This window comes from Capricornis sumatraensis, chromosome 3, assembly GCF_032405125.1.
Source record: "Capricornis sumatraensis isolate serow.1 chromosome 3, serow.2, whole genome shotgun sequence".
NCBI lineage: Eukaryota > Metazoa > Chordata > Mammalia > Artiodactyla > Bovidae > Capricornis > Capricornis sumatraensis.
The window spans coordinates 63,449,108-63,468,964 of record NC_091071.1 but is presented as its reverse complement, the minus strand read 5'-3'; the positions used below and the strand labels follow the sequence as shown (position 1 = coordinate 63,468,964).

Below are 19,857 nucleotides of genomic sequence, written 5' to 3'. Positions count from 1 at the left end.
ATAAGTTAAATAAGCAGGGTGACATTATACAGCCTTGATGTAATCCTTTTCCTATTTGGAACCAGTCTGTTGTTCCATGTCCAATTTTAACTGTTGCTTCCTGACCTGCATACAGATTTCTCAAGAGGCAGGTCAGGTGGTCTGGTTTTCCCATCTGTTTCAGAATTTTCCACAGTTTATTGTGATCCACACAGTCAAAGGCTTTGGCATAGTCAAGAAAGCAGAAAAAGATGTTTTTCTGGAACTCTCTTGCTTTTTCGATGATCCAGTGGATGTTGGCAATTTGATCTCTGGCTTCTCTGCCTTTTCTAAAACCAGCTTGAACATCAGGGAGTTCACGGTTCACGTATTGCTCAAGTCTGGCTTGGAGAATTTTGAGCATTGCTTTACTAGCATGTGAGATGAGTGCAATTGTACGGTAGTTTGAGCATTCTTTGGCATTGCCTTTCTTTGGAATTGGAATGAAAACTGACCTTTTCCAGTCCTGTGGCCACTGCTGAGTTTTCCAAATTTGCTGGCATATTGAGTGTAGCACTTTCACAGCATCATCTTTCAGGATTTGAAACAGATCAACTGGAATTCCATCACCTCCACTAGCTTTGTTCGTATGATGCTTCCTAAGACCCACTTGACTTCACATTCCAAGATGTCTGGCTCTATATTAGTGATCACATCATCATGATTATCTGGGGCATGAAGATCTTTTTTGTACAGTTCTTCTGTGTATTCTTACCACCTCTTCTTAATATCTTCTGCTTCTGTTAGGTCCCTACCATTTCTGTCCTTTATCGAGCCCATGTTTGCATGAAATGTTCCCTTGGTATCTCTAATTTTCTTGAAGAGATCTCTAGTCTTTCCCATTCTGTTGTTTTCCTCTATTTCTTTGCATTGATCACTGAAGAAGGCTTTGTTATCTCTTCTTGCTATTCTTTGGAACTCTGCATTCAGATGCTTCTATCTTTTCTTTCCTCCTTTGCTTTTCGCCTCTCTTCTTTTCACAGCTATTTGTAAGGCCTCCCCAGACAGTCATTTTGCTTTTTTGCATTTCTTTTCCATGGGGATGGTCTTGATCCCTGTCTCCTGTACAATGTCACGAACCTCATTCCATAGTTCATCAGGCACTCTATCTATCAGATCTAAGCCTTTAAATCTATTTCTCACTTCCACTGTATAATCATAAGGGATTTGATTTAGGTCATACCTGAATGGTCTAGCGGTTTTCCTTACTTTCTTCAATTTGAGTCTGAATATGGTAGAATGCGGTCCACTGGAGAAGAGAATGGCAAACCACTTCAGTATTCTTGCCTTGAGAACCCCATGAACAGTATGAAAAGGCAAAATGATAGGATACCAAAAGAGGAACTCCCCAGGTCATTAGGTGCCCAATATGCTACTGGAGATCAGTGGAGAAATAACTCCAGAAAGAATGAAAGGATGGAGCCAAATCAAAAACAATACCCAGTTGTGGATGTGACTGGTGATAGAAGCAAGGTCCGATGCTGTAAAGAGCAATATTGCATAGGAACCTGGAATGTCAGGTCCATGAATCAAGGCAAATTGGAAGTGGTCAAACAAGAGATGGCAAGGGTTAACGTCGACATTCTAGGAATCAGCAAACTGAGATGACCATTATATCTACTACTGTGGGCAGGAATCCCTCAGAAGAAATGGAGCCATCATGGTCAACAATAGAGTCTGAAGTGCAGTAGTTGGATGCAATCTCAAAAACAACAGAATGATCTCTGTTCATCTCCAAGGCAAACCATTCAATATCACAGTTATCCAAGTCTATGCCCCAAACAGTAACGCTGAAGAAAGTGAAGTTGAACGGTTTTATGAAGACCTACAAGACCTTTTAGAACTAACGCCCAAAAAAGATGTCCTTTTCATTATAGGGGACTGGAATGCAAAAGTAGGAAGTCAACAAACACCTGGGGTAACAGGCAAATTTGGCCTTGGAATGCGGAATGAAGCAGGGCAAAGACTAATAGAGTTTTGCCAAGAAAATGCACTGGTCATAGCAAACACCCTCTTCCAACAACACAAGAGAAGACTCTACACATGGACATCACCAGATGGTCAACACCAAAATCAGATTGATTATATTCTTTGCAGCCAAAGATGGAGAAGCTGTATACAGTCAACAAAAACAAGACCAGGAGCTGACTGTAGCTCAGATCATTAACTCCTTATTACCAAATGAAGGGATAACTATCTCCAAAGGACAAATAGGTTGAAGTCACAGAAATCTGATTCAATATAAAAAGGCTTTCTGACAACTAGAACTCCCTATCACTGGAAAAAGCCCACCATGACAAAGTTAGAAGAGTCATCAAGAATGTCTTAAAAGAGATACACATGGAGAGAGATGGATCAATCATTTCCAGCTCTCAAACTGCTTGGTATTAATTACATGAAGACCAAGAGGAGTCTGATCAAAACCAAAGAGTTATCCACATAAGACAGTAGGCAGAAATGATGAGTCAGCAACAGAACTGGTTTTTAAAAAAGTCTTCAAGGACTGTCTATAAAAATCAGCAAGCTTTAAATAGGAGAATAAAATTAATTTAAATTAAATTAATTTATCAGAATTAAAATAGTGTGCTGAAACATTGCTGAATGAAGCCCTAGACATTACCTTCAAGAGCTATCCTATCATAACTCTGAATGATGTCCAGAGGACTAAGCTATCTAATGAACGTTATCTATAGTGAAGATGTTAAGTGATAAAAGGTTAAAGAAAAGATTTACAACACGTTGAGAGCAAGCTGTGATCTGTGGACTCATAACCTGTTTCAATGGCTTTTCCATAGCCATTGGCAAAGTAAATGCTAGAGCCACTTGTCTTTATTCCTTTAACTTTCAATAAATGACCAAAGGATCCCACATCCACCAGAGGACAATTACTGGACAATGCAGGAAAGGTCTTCTGAGATGAATGGATATTCTACATAAAGGCCACAAATAGAATGATGGAGAATACTATCTCATAATGCCAAAGTTCAAAGGCACTTTTCAAATGTCTCTTTAAAAGAAAATCTGACCTTTCTTTCTTTCTTTTTTTATTATCAGAAGTTTGCCGAGGGCAGTCTAGGCCTTGGGTCATTTTATTTTGACATAGAAGTACTCTCAGCAGTAAAAATAATGAAATACTTAACTCTGTAGTGACCATGAGGGCATATTTAGTATTTTTTTAAAAGAACAATATTAAAGTATTAGAATTTCAAAGGAAATCTTTCCCCTTCACATATGAGAGAGAGAACCTGTATGAACTGGTACTTAGCCAAAGGAGTAAGTATGAGTAGAACATTTACATTTCTGTAAAATGTTACAGAAAAACCCAAACATTTTGGCCAACCCAAGGTTTCATGCTACTTTGCATGAAATTTTTAGGAAAATGAATACATCACTAGTAACTTTATGTCTAAATCTTTTTTAGGTATAGATTAGCTGACATTAAATATGGATGTGAACATATATTTTCCTGAAAACAAAAAACCTCTTCCAGAAGGTCTTTTGCTTCCCATTTTAAGGTATAATTTATAAACAGTAAAATTTATGCTTTTTAAGTGCATAGTACTGCAAGTTTTTGCAAATGCAGCTATACAACTGCCACCACAAGCAAGACATAGAATGGTTCCTTCACAACCCCAAATTTCCCTGTACCCCTTCGTAGTAAACCCTTCTCTCCACCTCCATACCCTGGCAACTACTGATCTGCTTTCTGCTCCTATAATTCTGCTTTTTCAAAAATGCTCTATAGGTATTTCTCTGGCAGGGCAGTAGTTAAGACACCATGCTTCCACCCATGGGGCACGGGTTTGATCCCTTGTGGGTCAGGAAACTAAGATCCTGCATGCCTTGAGATGTGGCCAAAAATAGGAAAAAAAGAACGTAAATGGAATTATAAATGGACTCTTTTATTAAATTTCATACATTTGATAAAAGTGAAGCAGCTGAAGTGCTCATTTTAATGTACTGAGTTCTATTTTCTGAATTAAAGGCAATAATAGATATATAAAATCAAATTACCCATAATAATTACATCTTGAAACAGGTATTACCTAGGGAACCTTTTGAATATGTAGATGGATCTTTAGGGATTCACTTTCAGCATATCAAATCAAAATTGTTCATGTGGGTCTCGATATTTTAGTTTTTATTCAGTTCTCCAGGTTTGATTCTCGTTGATCCAGCCAGATTTGGGCAACATTAATCCAGCAGACATTCACTCTATATAGACCATGTGTGGAAGTGGGATCAAAATTCAGAGGTTGAGAGGGTCTTAGATGCTCTTGTTCTGAGGTATAACTACCGTTTACTGGCTGCAGGACCTTCAACAAGTCATGTAAATGCATTGAACCTTGGTTTTCTCCTCTGTCATGCATGAGGAATGATGCCTGCTTCATCATGTTGTTTGGCAGGATTTGACGTTTATAAAGTATTTAGAATAGTACCTGGCACACTCAGCCCTGAATAAATGGAAATAGCTTATCTAGCTAATATTACCATCACTGGTATTGTCATCATTATCATTAGCATGCTTTATTTGTCTTTCTCCATATTTTTGCATTTTGGTCAATTTCACTATTTTTTTTTTTCTTTTTAGCACTTCTAGAGCTGACCAAAATAAAAAGAATCAATATTTTTTGTAGCAGCTAAATATTATTGAGGGTAATGCAAAGCTAACAGAAAGCTCACTGTCCCCAACCCTTACTTTTACCTTGCTAGAGCCTCAGATACCAACCGGGACAAAACATGAATTACTGGAAGCTCTTACTCTTTTTCCTGGGGCTTTATGGTCAAACACAAGCGGAAAAAAAAGGAGAAAGATAAACAAAGGATCTAAATAAGGCAAAAAAAAAGTTATCTGTGCAGTTAGGGAATATCTAAAATCTACTTTATTCATTAGTAGTTTTAGATATATATATATATATATACACACATGTATTTTTTATGTGTTCAGTTCAGTTCAGCTGCTCAGCTGTGCCTGACTCTTTGCAACCCCATTAATCGCAGCACACCAGGCCTCTCTGTCCATCACCAACTCCCGGAGTTCACCCAAACCCATGTCTATCAAGTTGGTGATGCCATCCATCCATCTCATCTTCTGTTGTCCCCTTCTCCTCCTGCCCTCAGTCTTTCCCAGTATCAAGGTCTTTTCAAATGAGTCAGCTCTTCACATCAGGTGGCCAAAGTATTGGAGTTTCAGCTTCAACATCAGTCCTTCAAATGAACACCCAGGACTGATCTCCTTTAGGATGGACTGGTTGGATCTCCTTGCAGTCCAAGGGACTCTCAGGAGTCTTCTCCAACACCACAGTTCAAAAGCATCAATTCTTCGGCGCTCAGCCTTCTTCACAGCCCAACTCTCACATCCATACATGACCACTGGAAAAACCATAGCCTTGACTAGACGGACCTTTGTTGACAAAGTTAATGTCTCTGCTTTTTAATATGCTGTCTAGGTTAGTCATAACTTTCCTTTCAAGGAGTAAGTGTCTTTTAATTTCATGGCTGCAATCACCATCTGCAATGATTTTGGAGCCCAGAAAAACAAAATCAGCCACTGTTTCCACTGTTTCCCCATCGATTTTTATGTGTAGTTTTTATTTAAACTCTGAAATACAGAAAAGCGGTGATATTTGGCTTCACCTGCTGATCTGAAGAAAGAACAACTCCTGTCCTCAGAAATTAGGCAGTGCTGTCAACACCAAGGATCGAAGATGAGGATTAAAGACAAAACTGAAACTCATGAGCCTACCTGTTCTCAGCATCAGCACTGCACTTTGGGGACATCAATTCGAAGGATTTGGTAAACTTCACCACCTGCCGCACAGAAAGACAATAAATGTCAGTCAATTAAAGCTTTCTCACAGTTTAAAATAATCCAATAAACATTTTTCATCTCTATAATGACTATTACAATAATTGGAGATTAAAGACAGATTTTAAGTGGAGAAATCCTGAGGGACAAGAGAAAATCCTATCCTACATTTTGTAACTTATTTCTTATATGGCACATATTTCTGAAGTCTAAATATATTTCTAAATGTGCATATATTAATACAATTACAATAAAGTGTAAAAATCCTGTGGTGGTCAGGCAAAGGGACATCTTGTTTGAAATAATTTTTTTCCTGCCCTTTTAGCAACCCAGTTCACCATCCATGGAGAATCTGGACAAAATATCCTTCAAAAGGTTGCCCTCCATAAACTCCAGGCTCCTAAAGTTGCCGTCCCTGCTTGTTCTCAGGTGAATTTTATTTTGCCACCTGCAAAAGGTAACTTTAAAAAAGACACTTTCTTCAAAGATCATCCCTAGTGTGGATAATTCCTCCCTCCTCTGTCTAGTGAAACCGGCATGATTGGTGCAAGAGCCTGATTAAGACCTATTACACTGACAGGGAATTTATGAGCACAGAAAATGCAGAGGCAGTGTTTCTTATCTTTAGCTACTACTGAGTTTTTCCTATAAACCGGGCCCTACATCAGAAAGTTCTTTGATTACTTAAGTTCCCTGTTACAAACTCATCATTAGCCATTATTAAGTCCTTCCTATAAACTAGGCCCTACATCAGAAGATTCTTTGATTATTTAATTTCCCTGTTACCACTCTATAAAATGGGGATTTTTACCTTCAGTATATAGATGAGGAAACTAACCCACAATTTTTGAGAAACTTGCACTGTTTCACACAACTAAATGAGGCAACTGGGATTAAAGCAGGTCTGTATGCCTCTAGTGGAGAAGGCGATGGCAGCCCACTCCAGTACTCTTGCCTGGAAAATCCCATGGGCGGAGGAGCCTGGTGGGCTGCAGTCCATGGGGTCTCGAAGAGTCAGACACGACTGAGTGACTTCACTTTCGCTTTTCACTTTCATGCATTGGAGAAGGAAATGGCAACCCACTCCAGTGTTCTTGCCTGGAGAATCCCAGGGACAGGGGAGCCTGGTGGGCTGCCGTTTATGGGGCTGCACAGAGTTGGACACGACTGAAGCGACTTAGCAGCAGCAGCAGCAGTATGCCTCTAGGGTGCCATTTTTTTTCAACAACACTAAAAATATGGAGTGGGAAAGGCACGATTTCTGGCCCTCTTTTGACAAGATAGACCACGTGACAGAAAAAGAGCCCCTGTACTGAAAGGGGTCATCTGAATGTCACTGGATGCTTCCAAGGTTGACATTTAGATTTGCCTTAGCCAGATGCAGTCATGCTTCAAAGGCCATTTAAATTAACCACTTATAAGGAATTGATGGGCACTTGAGAAAATGATTTTGGAACTGGGAATAGATTAAATATTAAAACAGCTTTATCAGTGAGGTAATGAACCCAAACTAAGAAAATGTAACATTAGGAAAAAGATGAAAGAAAAGCCCATCACAAAGAAAATTGCGTGTGACTAGCTAAATGCAGGGCAGTGACAGTAGCTCAGCGAAAAGGAAATACCCTTCACAACTATAGGACATAGTTCATTTCATATTCTAATGTGAAATAAGCCTCTGCAAAATCACTCACTGTGACAAACTGTATTTTCCAAAGATGGTCACAGCAATCTCTCCTATTCCACATTCTTCTCTACAATGTGACCCTGCCACCCTCCTACCAAGTGGTAGGGTCTATGTTTCCTCCCCTTGAATCTAGGCGGGCTTCAGACCCCTGCAACAAATAGAATATATAGAAGAGATATTAAATGTGCTTTCTGAGGTTGTCATAAAAGGCACTGCAGCTCTGTGTCATCTGAATGGAATACTTGTGCCTGGAGTCCTGAGACACCTTGTAAGAAGGCCAGCTACCCTCAGGACACTATGCTAAAAGGGAGGCCACCATCCAGAGCAGTCACAGGTAGATGCTCTGGTCAGCAGCTCCAGTTTTTAAGCCCTTCCAGCCCAGGTGCTAGACATATAAGCAAACAAACCTTCAGATGATTCTAGTTCCCAGCCATTAAGTTTCCCATGATCTCTAAATTTTTCTAAGTGTGGTCCCAGATATCCTAGAAAGAGGGAAACCATCCTGGCTATTCCCTCTCCAAATGCACAGGATCCATAGGCGTAAGTAATTTGGGGCTTATTTATTACCCAGCAAAAACTACCAGGGAAGAGTAGAAGGCAATTACTCACAGTTCTAGAAAGAATGAAGCAGTAGGGCTAAAGTGGAAACAACGCTCAATTGTGAATATATCTTGTGGCGAAAGTAAAGTCCAATGCTGTAAAGAACAATATTGCATAGGAACCTGGAATGTTAGGTCCATGAATCAAGGTAAATCGTTCGTGGTCAAGCAGGAGATGGCAAGAGTGAACATTGACATCTTAGGAAACAGTGAACTAAAATGGACGGGAATGGGCAAGTTTAATTCAGATAACTATTAAATCTACTACTGTGGGCAAGAATCTCTTAGCAGAAACAGAGCAGCCCTCATAGTCAACAAGAGTACAAAATGTAGAACTTGGGTGTAATCTCAAAAATGACAGTATGGTCTCGGTTTGTTTCCAAGGCAAGCCATTCAACGTCACAGGAATCCAAGTATATGCCCCAACCACTAACGCTGAAGAAGTTGAAGCCGATTGGTTTTATGAAGACCTACAACACTTTCTAGAACTAACACCAAAATGAAAGATGTCCTTTTTATCATAGGGGATTAGGATGCAAAAGCAGGAAGCCAAGAGATATCTGGATTAAACAGGCAAATTTGGCCTTGGAGCACAAAATGAAGCAGAGCAAAGCCTAACAGAGATTTGCCAAGAGAGCACAGTGGTCATAGGAAACAGCTTTTTCTAACAATACATGGGATGACTCTACACATGGATGTCACCAAATGATCAACACCTAAATCAGATTAATTATATTCATTTCTGATGAAAATGGAGAAGCTCTATACAGTCAGCAAAAACAAGACCAGAAGCTGACTGTGGTTTCGATCATCAACTCCTTATTACAAAATTCAGGCTTAAATTGAAGAAAGTAGGGAAAACCACTAGGCCATTCAGATATAACCTAAATCAAGTCCCTTATGATTATATAGTGGAGGTGATGAACAGATTCAAGGGATTAGATCTTGTAGGCAGAGTGTTTGAAGAACTATGAATGGAGGTTTGTGACACTGTACAGGAGCCAGTGACCAAAACAATCCCAAAGAAAAAGAAATGTAAGAAGGCAAAGTGGTTGTCTGAGGAGGCTTTACAAATAGCTAAGGAAGGAAGAGAAGTGAAAGGCAAGGGAGAAAGAGAAAGATATACCCAACTGAATGCAGAATTGCAGAGAGAGCAAGGAGAGATAAGAAAGCCTTCTTAAGTGAACAATACAAAGAAATAGAGGAAAATAACAGAATAGGAAAGACTAGAAATCTCCTCAAGAAGGTTGGAAATAAGGATGATACAAGGATTGTGCAAGGATGGGCACAATAAAGGACAGAAAGAGTAATGACTTAACAGAAGCAGAAGAGATTAGGTAGAAGTGGCAAGAATCATTGTTCACTTAAGAAGGCTTTCTTATCTCTCCTTGCTCTCTCGGCAATTCTGCATTCAGTTGGGTATATCTTTCTCTTTCTCCCTTACCTTTCACTTCTCTTCTTTCCTCAGCTATTTGTAAAGCCTCCTCAGACAATCACTATGCCTTCTCACATTTCTTTTTCTTTGGGATGGTTTTGCCTCCTGTACAGGGTCACAAATCTCCATCCATAGTTCTTCAGGCACTCTATCAGATCTAATCTCTTGAATCTATTTGTTACTTTCACTGTATAATCATAACAGATTTGATTTAGGTCATACCTGAACTTTACTTGGCTTAATTTTTACTACTGATTAGAATACAATTCTGAAAGGATAGAGGTTAATTTCTGAAAAACTGATATCAACTGGATTGTAAATGGGGGGAGGGGTTAGTCCCCTTTGCGGGGTGTTTGAGGCTCACCCTAAACATGGCTACAGAAATTGCACTCAGAAAGGCATGTGAAACTAAATAATTTATCATACAGGTCCTAGAGAGGAGGGCACAGCATGCCCAAAAAACCTCAGAAAGCCACCCGAAGCTCAAAGCTTGGTCACTACAGGTCACAAAAGGAAGAGAGCAGACCAAGGACCCCTGTAAGGGCTTTTATTGAGGATCATACAGAGGGTAACTTGTAGCACTCAGGAAGCTTGCCCCTTGTAATCTGAATGTGACTGGTCTACATGGAAAGGAGATAAGGAGTAAACACAGGGAAGTCATCATGAGGCTTGTGGTTTGAACACATATGCTGAGGATGGGTACCCAGTAATAACCGGGCAATAACTGAAGATCAAAACGAGGAGGGTGAATGCTGTCACTCAGGAAGTCACTGGGGCAAGAAAGAATATCTTGACATTATGAAAATGGTTTGTGTCCTGTAGCAATGCAAATGAATTTTATTCAAGTAGAAATGGGAATGGCTTCTGTGCAGAAGAAAAGATAAGCCCATAATTTAAAATTTTATTGTCCTGGAAGACAGTGAAAGTGTTAGTTATGTCTGACTCTTTGCAACCCCATGGACTATAGTCCGCCAGGCTCCTCTATCCATGGGATTCTCCAGGCAAGAATTCTGGAGAGTGTATAACCATTCCCTCTTCCAGGGGATCTTCCTGATCTAGGAATTGAACTCTGGTCTCCTGCAATACAGGCAGATTCTTTACCATCTAAACCACCGGGGAAGCCCCGGAAGATACAGGTGGTAAAGAACCTGCCTGCCAATGCAGGAGAAGTAATAGATGTGGGTTTGATCCCTGGCTGAGGAAAATCCCCCAGAGGAGGGCATTGCAACCCACCCCAGTATTCTTGCCTGGAGAATCCCATGGACAGAGGAGCCTGGCAGGTCACAAACGGCCAATAAACCAGCCCATGGTGTCCTGGTCAATATCAGATATTGGATTCATTAACCATGGTGTTGACCTTGTGTGTTGGAAAGAAGTAAGCTTACCCAAAGAAAGGTCTGACCTTTGCTCTTGTCTCCTGGGAGGTAACCTCTAAGCCCTTGGAATGTGCAGCCTTGATAAAAGTGTCTTTGCTTACTTGGGTGCCCTGGGCCAGCCAGACAATAACAACGTAACTTAGCATAGTGGCTTTGAGCCACATCAACAATGTGATTGAGGGTGGAGGCTTTGGGTCACATGATATCAGTTGACCTCCAGAGGGCATGGAGACAGAGGGCAGCCATTTGGGTGGCCAAATAGGTTTTAGTGACCAAGCCCCAGCTAAGACTCTGGATGCCAAGGCTCGAGTGACCTTCCCTGGCTGGCAATATTTCACACATGTTGTCTCACATCACTGCTGGGAAGTTAATGTTCTCCATGACTCCATGGAGAGATGACAAATGGAAGCACCACTTTTGGACTTTTCTGGGCTCTGCCTATGCGTCTCTCCCTTGGTTGACTTCAATTTGTATTTTTTTCCTCATAATAAACCATGACCATATGTGTAACAGCTTCCAGTGAATTCTGTGAGCCCTTCTAGCAAATTATGGAGTTTGAGCATGGTCTTGAGAATTCCTGAGCTTGTAATTGGTATCAGAAGTGAGGGCAGTATTATAGATTATGTTCCCTAACGTCACATCTTTTATAATTTTAGGTTATCTTGTCTTTAGAAGAAAAAATGAGGATAATACTAATTTTGATGCATCTTTGGCTAAATATTGATTGTCCAATGTGTAACATACCAAAGATGGAGAGATATAAAATAAGGACTCTAAACTTAAAAGAACTAATTTCTTAAAAACATCTGGCAGTGCCATATGGCTTACGGGATCTTAGTTTCCTAATCAGGGATGGAACCATGACCCTCAGCAATGACAGCATGCAGCTCTGACCACTGGACAGCCAGGGAATTCCCAAGAATTAATATTTTAAAGAGGAAAAAAATTAAACTTAAGAGTGAAAATTAGACTGTAAGATAGAGAAAGCAAATGTTTTCAGAACTCACAATGGTGACTCGGGATCAGACACTCTGAAACCTAATTCTGAAAAACAGCAGAGGAAAACTTCTTGATGTGTTCCTTTTACTTAGCCAAAGGAATTATAAAATCTATTCATTTTTACTGCTTACTTTGGCTTTTGAGAAGCTCAGAAAAAATCCCTAGGTTCAAAGTTATATCCTCTCTTGCAGCACAATACAATTTGGTTTGCAGTTTGTTGACTTGGTTTCGTTTTACTTACATCTACTTTCTCTTTCTTCCTTTTGATTTGAAAGTTCGCCTTTCATTCTGGTATGTGTTTGGCATACAGTAAGCACTCAGAAAATATTTGTTCACTATGAATTTTTGTATTTTTGCTGAAGGTTGCCTTAAATGCTTTTAGCAATTAATTGAGTAAAACTATAAGCAAAAAGGAGATGAAGTACTTACATACTTGGAAAATGTAGGAAGTATATAAAAATACTTTTACACATGATATAACATAAATTTGCTTATGTAAAATTAACTACAGCTGAGCAAAGCTATTATGGGCCATTGTGTGCGTGTGCATGCTCAGTCCACCAACTCTTTGCCACCCCATGGACTGTAGCCCACCAGGCTCCTCTGTCTATGGAATTTTACAGGCAAGAATATTGGAGCTGGTTGCCACTTCCTACTCCAGAGGATCTTCTGACCCCAGGGATCGAACCTGAGTCTCTTGTGCATTGGCAGGCAGATTCTTTACCACTGAGCCAACTGGGAACCCCCAATAATTTGTGTAAAGAGTATATTTTTCAGAGGTATAGATGGGAATCTGAAATAGTGGGTAAGAGAAACACAACAATTAGCTGATAGCAAACAATGCAAGAATAAAAGAGAAGAATAAAAGAGAAGTCTTGAGTTCCATCCAGAGAGTAATAAAATATACGCAGAGCAATGAAGCTTTGAAGACAAACCCACTGTTGACTGTCAGCCACATTTGATCAAGGATGTGGCAAAAACACCATCCTTGACTCCATCAGGTGCATAAGGTTAGTCAGGCTCCAAACCATCAGTCCACGAAGGGCTTCAAAAACATTCTGGAGTAAATCTCAAGATTGTCACAGAAATCTTAGTCTAAATCACATATTCAAGAACACAACATTGCCAGTGGAATTCCCTCACAAATTTTCTGAATTTAGGGCAATCTGAGATTAATCTTATAATCTCAAAGTTACCAGAATATTGAGCCCTTAAGGCAACATACACATGGGCCTTGGCCTTGAGGACAGCAAGATAAATGGCAAAGACGTTTTATAGTTCTGTATATATACAGTTTTATATAGCTATAAACTCATCTGCTTGCTTCCCATTCCTCCAGAGCCGCAGTAGGCAAAAAAACACTGTAAGCCAAATCTGGTCCCTATCTGTTTTTAAAAATAGAGTTTTATTTTAATGGAGCCCACTCATTAGTTTAAATATTACCTATGGCTGCTTTTTGCTATGACAGTAGGGTTGAGCAGAGACTCCATGGGCCACAAAGTCGACAATATTTACCAGCTGGCTCTTTACAGAAAAAAAAATTGCTTATTTCTGGTCCAGAGTGATCTCTGAAACAAGTTAGCTAGTTATTTTCTGCCAAGCTGTTAATGGCTAATGATAGATTAATGTATCTGTGTTCCCATGTAATTTATCTATAGTTCAGAAAGAAGATTCCTGGAGTAAAAATCTTTTCATTTGAAACAACACTGTAATGATAGAAATTTTAGGCACCAGGATGAGTGTTGGGGCGTATAACTGAGGGCACGCATATGTCCCAGTTGTCATGGGACCATTCCACTCTAATTGAACTTGTTGTCATGGGACAATTATTAAAAGTAGCCCCTTTTACTTTCAAAAATATCTTTGTTTGAAAGCAAAACTCTAGGCAGCCATGGCTCAAACAACTTATATTTTTAAGAGGAATTTGTTAAAAATGTAATGTGTCCAAGTTGAAAATTATTTATAGTCAGACACCTGGGTTAAAAAACTGAAACAGAAAAAACAGCTAAAATTTTTGATACCATCTAATGGGATATGTAGTGTCACCACGGAGGTTATGACCAATAAAAAAATAGATGAAAGCACAAACAAATGAGAATAAAGTACATGTTTTATTCTTGACTTGGACAATTCGAATGGTTCTTAGTTTCTAAATTTTAAAAATCTATTCTCTAATTCCAATTTTGATTTTTATTATAGATGCACTAAATGAATGCAGATTAAACAAATATATAAATGCACACATACACTAAGTAAAAAGGGAATCTTACAAGAGAAACATCAGAAGTGGCTTATAGGTCAATGAAATTGAACAAACAATTCCAAGTTCCTCTGGCTGTTGGTCAGCCCTAGGCATTACACCCCCCTGGGGAAGGCATTACACATGCAATAGGGAAGTAAACAAAATATCCCCAAGCATCTCTGACTGTTCTTTGGAAAAGCTCCATGGACAGAAGTCTTTTTGATTTGCATATTTATCAAGCACTAGTTGGCCTGGTTTCTCTGTTTTCTTTTTTTTAATTTAAAAACAACTTTTAAAAAATGCTAGGCTCAAATAGATATTCCTGCTACCAAAAAGAAAATACAACTGATCTAACAAGCTGGAATCAAGATTGCTGGGAGAAATATCAATAACACCAGATATGCCGATGACACCACCCTTATGGCAGAAAGTGAAGAGGAACTAAAAAGCCTCTTGATGAAAGTGAAAGAGGAGAGTGAAAAAGTTGGCTTAAAGCTCAACATTCAGAAAATGAAGATCATGGCATCCGGTCCCATCACTTCATGGGAAATAGATGGGGAAACAGTGGAAACAGTGTCAGACTTTATTTTGGGGGGCTCCAAAATCATTGCAGATGGTGATTGCAGCCATGAAATTAAAAGACGCTTATTCCTTGGAAGAAAAGTTATGACCAACCTAGATAGCATATTCAAAAGCAAAGACATTACTTTGCCGACTAAGGTCTGTCTAGTCAAGGCTATGGTTTTTCCTGTGGTCATGTATGGATGTGAGAGTTGGACTGTGAAGAAGGCTGAGCGCTGAAGAACTGATGCTTTTGAACTGTGGTGTTGGAGAAGACTCTTGAGAGTCCCTTGGACTGCAAGGAGATCCAACCAGTCCATTCTGAAGGAGATCAGCCCTGGGATTTCTTTGGAAGGAATGATGCTAAAGCTAAACTCCAGTACTTTGGCCACCTCATGCGAAGAGTTGACACATTGGAAAAGACTCTGATGCTGGGAGGGATTGGGGGCAGGAGGAGAAGGGGACGACCGAGGATGAGATGGCTGGATGGCATCACTGACTCGATGGACGTGAGTCTGAGTGAACTCTGGGAGTTGGTGATGGACAGGGAGGCCTGGTGTGCTGTGATTCATGGGGTTGCAAAGAGTCGGACACGACTGAGCGACTGAACTGAACTGAACTGAAGTGAGTATATACATATGTATATACGTACATATATACAAAACAATGATTGTTGGGGTAATAACCAGAATTCTTTTAGATGCCTTTCATTTTGCACTCTAGAAAAAAGAACTGGGAACAAAAATCAAATAAGCTTTAAGTTGGTTTCCTTATAGGGAGAAGGAAAGCTAAAGAAAGCAAGATGGGGAAATGGAAAAGAAAGTGAAACAGAAAGGAAAGCCTGAAGCAATTTTTACCATCCACTTTGAGGCTGTTTCAGAACTATCAAATGACCATTACTACTTTCATCTCTTCCTCTCAAGTGCTGGATTCAGGAAGATCACCTAATTCAATGGCTTAATTGTATGTGTATTCACATAAGAAGCAAGAAGTTAAGGAACACATTAGAAAACAAGTGGAGCTTGTGCTTCATGGTTTAGAAAATAAGCCAGCCTCATACTGATAAGCTCAGCTATAAAGTACTTCATGGTGTTCTGAACACGAAATAGCTGCCAGCCATTGGGATAATCCATGAAACAAGAACACACGGAAACACCAGTGCTGAGACAGTGCCTCAGGACAGAAGATTAAAACGTCTACATTCTTGCTTTCCTCGACTAAGCACACCAAGAAATAGAGATAATAGTAAGTATATGGGCTTGAAAAGAAAAGAACCAAGGGAAGCGATAGGAATTGCTTAGACAGGTTCATGGAATGGAATAACATTAAGCAGGGAATATTCAGCTCATAGGACTAGGTAGTTCCTAATGTTGACAGCAGCTAGCTATGGAACAATCTTATTTTTTCAGTCTAGTGGAAAATGCCATTGACAAAGTCACTTAAGGTTGATTGACTAAAACACTAAAGAAAAGCAAAGGAGGGTAAAATATTAACTTTGGCAGGAGAGATGGGCTAATAAGGCATTCCTCGTTCCTATTTTTGCCATCCACTGAGTAAACCAGTCAGTTTATACCTGACTGCCCAGTTTGAAGAGGACAACTGCAGGCTTAACAGTGAGTTAAGAGCTTGACAAATCAGAGTTTCTACAAACTAAATTTAAATGTTGTTTTTCGCTCTTCCTCTCAATAACCAGCCTTTAAGAGTATTCAAATCACACAGTCAAAAAAAAAAAAAACAAACAGAAGGTTTTGTTTCCAGAAATGATTCTAATAAAATAGAGAAGAGCAAAAGTTATATTCAGAGGACAGAAACTGAGGAGATTCTTTTTTCCCTAAAATGATACTTTTTTTCTGATTGTAAAAAGTAGTGTATGAAATGCCAGTAGAGACGGTGCTATAAGTTCATGCTATGATTCTTCTGCTCTCTTCCAAAAACAAAGATTAATAAAATACAGAAAGTCAGAAAGACATATAGAAATTTAAAGGCAGAGAAAAGATAAGGGGAGAATAGGAGAGAGAAAAAATATCTCTAAGGTCACAAACATGAAGATTCAGACCTACTGTGCTCCAAGTCCAGAAACAGGCAGGCATCTACTACTGGGCTTTGGGAACTGAAAGTACCTACTTGAGACAGGTGGCCTAGTTTCACCCCCAGAGACTGAACCATCCTTTTCTAGCGTAATGTAATATTACCACACAGCAGGAGATCCAAGCCACCAGTATAAATAAGGACCTGGTTCTTGATTAGGGGCTAAGGACCTGTGCAAACTATTAGACAGGGAGGGAAGAGCACAAGAGAGAATGAAAGAAACCAATGGTATAAACAAAACACCCTCCCATTAAATTGAGCTCCAATCCCAAATGAAAAAACAAACAATTAGTATTAATATAGCTAACTGAATCAACAACCGAAAGAACTGGATAAGACGACAGTGATAAATCAGTTACACTGAAGATTTGAACATACTTCTATCAGAGAATGATAGATGGATAACAAAAAATACTAAGAATATAAATGATTTGAACATCTTGTTCTTGATTATGGGTCTGGAGGAAAAGTCAACTAGAAAAAATTCTTTTGGAAAAGACTTTCCTCCTTGAGGAAAAGAAGAATATGCAAAAAGAAGTTTCCCTTCTTCTCCTGGAATACATTTATAGGATCAGTACCAGGTTCCTGGACCCTGAAGATGGAAGCCAGCTAGGGAAGGCTTAGTGAAGACAGGAAAATGGAGAGTCTGGGTCATTGATTACATCATCTGCTGCTGTTCAATTCCCAGAACCTTCTTATCATGTAAGATACAAATGTTCTTATTGTTCAAACCATTTTCCCTTGTGGATTCAGTTATTTGCAGAAATCTCTTAAACTGATCTATAGATTAAAGCCATTTTAATCAAAATCTGCAGTTATTCATGAAACTGGAGAAGCTGCTCTTAAAATTTATATGAAAGAGCAACAGGTCAAGAATAGGCAAGCCAATTTTAAGGAAGAACAACACTGAGGACTTGTCCTATCAAATATCAAAGAGGGTGATAAAATTATAGAAACTGAGAAAGTGTGATACTGGTGCAGAAATAGAGCAGTGGGACAAAATAGTGAGCTCAGAAACACACACAGTTATATATGGAAACCTGATATGATACAGAAGGGGTGGTGGTTCTGAGATAACTGGTTATACTTACACAGATTTTCACTATACACAAAAATAAATTCTAGATGGACATAAAAGCCCGTAAATATCAGATAGATTAAAGAGAATGGCATTATAGCATGGAGGTAGGTCAAGAATTTTAAGAAACAAAACCTGTACATCCCAAATCAAAAAGGAAGTTTATTAATTTGATACATTAAAATTAAAAGTGTCCATGCAACTAAGATACCTGTTGGAAGAGGAATAGCACTGACTGCAATCTTGGCTGTGTACGCCAAGCCCATAACGTCCTACTTTCTGTCCGGTTCATTTCTCAGGATTATGTTTACCAGGAACATCTGAGCAATGAGGTATCATCTCCCCCTAGACAAACAGCAGGCTAGATACCACTCAATGTAAAAGGGGTCTGTTCTCCAAGTACAATGTTCCTCTATAAGGATAATATACACCCACAGCTTTTTAGCCTTAGCTCTATGTATTCAGTACTCAATACTATGCTTATGTCTTCTCCATCGCTTGCTTGGCTTGATTTCAACCTGTCATATTTTTCAGGAAGGGCTTCTGGGAACTAAGTTTCCCATACTCTCCTTTGCATATTTAAAATGTCTATCTGTGGCTTATATAATTGAATATGAATTTGGCTGGGTTTTAAATTAAAGAGTCATATTTTCTTTCCCTGAGGACTTGATATCTGTTCCTATACAGTGTTCTTGCACTGGAGAGTGCTACCAGGAGGACTAACACCAGAATGAACTTCCCTTCAACAGGTAACTCGATGTTGTCTAGGTGCCTACAGAAATTTTTCATTATCTTTGAAGTCCATAAGCACTGGATGTGTTTCAATACTAAGCAGTGAGCATCAGCTTTTCCTGAAATGATGTGCTCTTTCAGTCTGTATATTCAAGTTTGCTTTCATTTCAGTAAAATGTCCTATTTTTACTATTGTTGGTCAGTCACTCAGTCATGTCCGACTCTTTGTGACCCCATGGACTGCAGCATGCCAGGCTTCCCCATCCTTCATTGTCTCCTGGAGTTTGCTTGAACTCATATCCATTGAGTTGGTGATGCCATCCAACCAGCTCATTCTCTGTCGTCCTCTTCTCCTCCTGCTCTCGATCTTAACCAGCATCAGGGTCTTTTCCAATGAATCGGTTCTTCATATCAGGTGGCCAAAGTATTGGAGCTTCAGAGGCAACATCAGTCCTTTCAGTGAGTATTCAGGGTTGATTTTCTTTAGGATTGACAGGTTTGATCTCCTTGCCATCCAAGAAATTCTTGAGTCTTCTCCAGTACCATAGTGCGAAAGCATCACTTCTTCGGTGCTCAGTTTTCTTTATGGTCCAACTCTCACATCTGTACGTGACTACCAGAAAGACCATCGCTTTGATTATACAGATCTTTGTCAGCAAAGTAATGTCTCTGCTTTTTAATATGCTGTCTAGATTTGTCATAGCTTTTCTTCCAAGGAGGAAGTGTCTTTTAATTTCATGGCTGCAGTCACCATTAGCAGTAATTTTGGAACCCCCTCAAAATAAAGTCTGTCACTGTTTCCATTTTTTTCCCATCTATTTGCCATGAAGTGATGGAACTGGATGCCATTATCTTATTTTTTTGAATGTTGAGTTTTAGGCCAGCTTTTCCACTCTCCTCTTTCACCTTCATCAAGAGGCTTTTTAGTTCCTCTTCACTTTCTGCCATAAGGGTGGTGTCATCTGCATATCTGAGGTTATTGACATTTCTCCCAGCAATCTTGATTCCAGCTTGTGCTTCTTCCAGCCCAGCATTTCTCATGCTGTACTCTGCATATTAGTTAAATAAGCAGGGTGACAATATACAGCCTTGATGTACTCCTTTTTCAATTTTGAACCGGTCTGTTGTTCCATGTCTGGTTCTAATCACATACAGTTTTCTTCTTTTTTTTTCTCCTGTCTCATTTCTCATGTTCTCTTCAGAGATACCAAGTTTCCTTATTTCGGACTTTCTTTT

The 19,857-nt window shown here is 39.4% G+C and overlaps 1 protein-coding gene across 1 annotated transcript in view; it reads right to left on the bottom strand.

Annotated features, from left to right (window-relative positions):
- The window catches only part of PDE11A (phosphodiesterase 11A), a 425,952-nt gene that overhangs the window by 232,896 nt on the left and 173,199 nt on the right, over positions 1 to 19,857 (bottom strand). Inside the window, exon 5 of the mRNA XM_068968072.1 lies at positions 5,765 to 5,829. Coding sequence (XP_068824173.1) covers positions 5,765 to 5,829 — 65 coding nt within the window. The remainder of the gene's footprint in view (positions 1 to 5,764; positions 5,830 to 19,857) is intronic.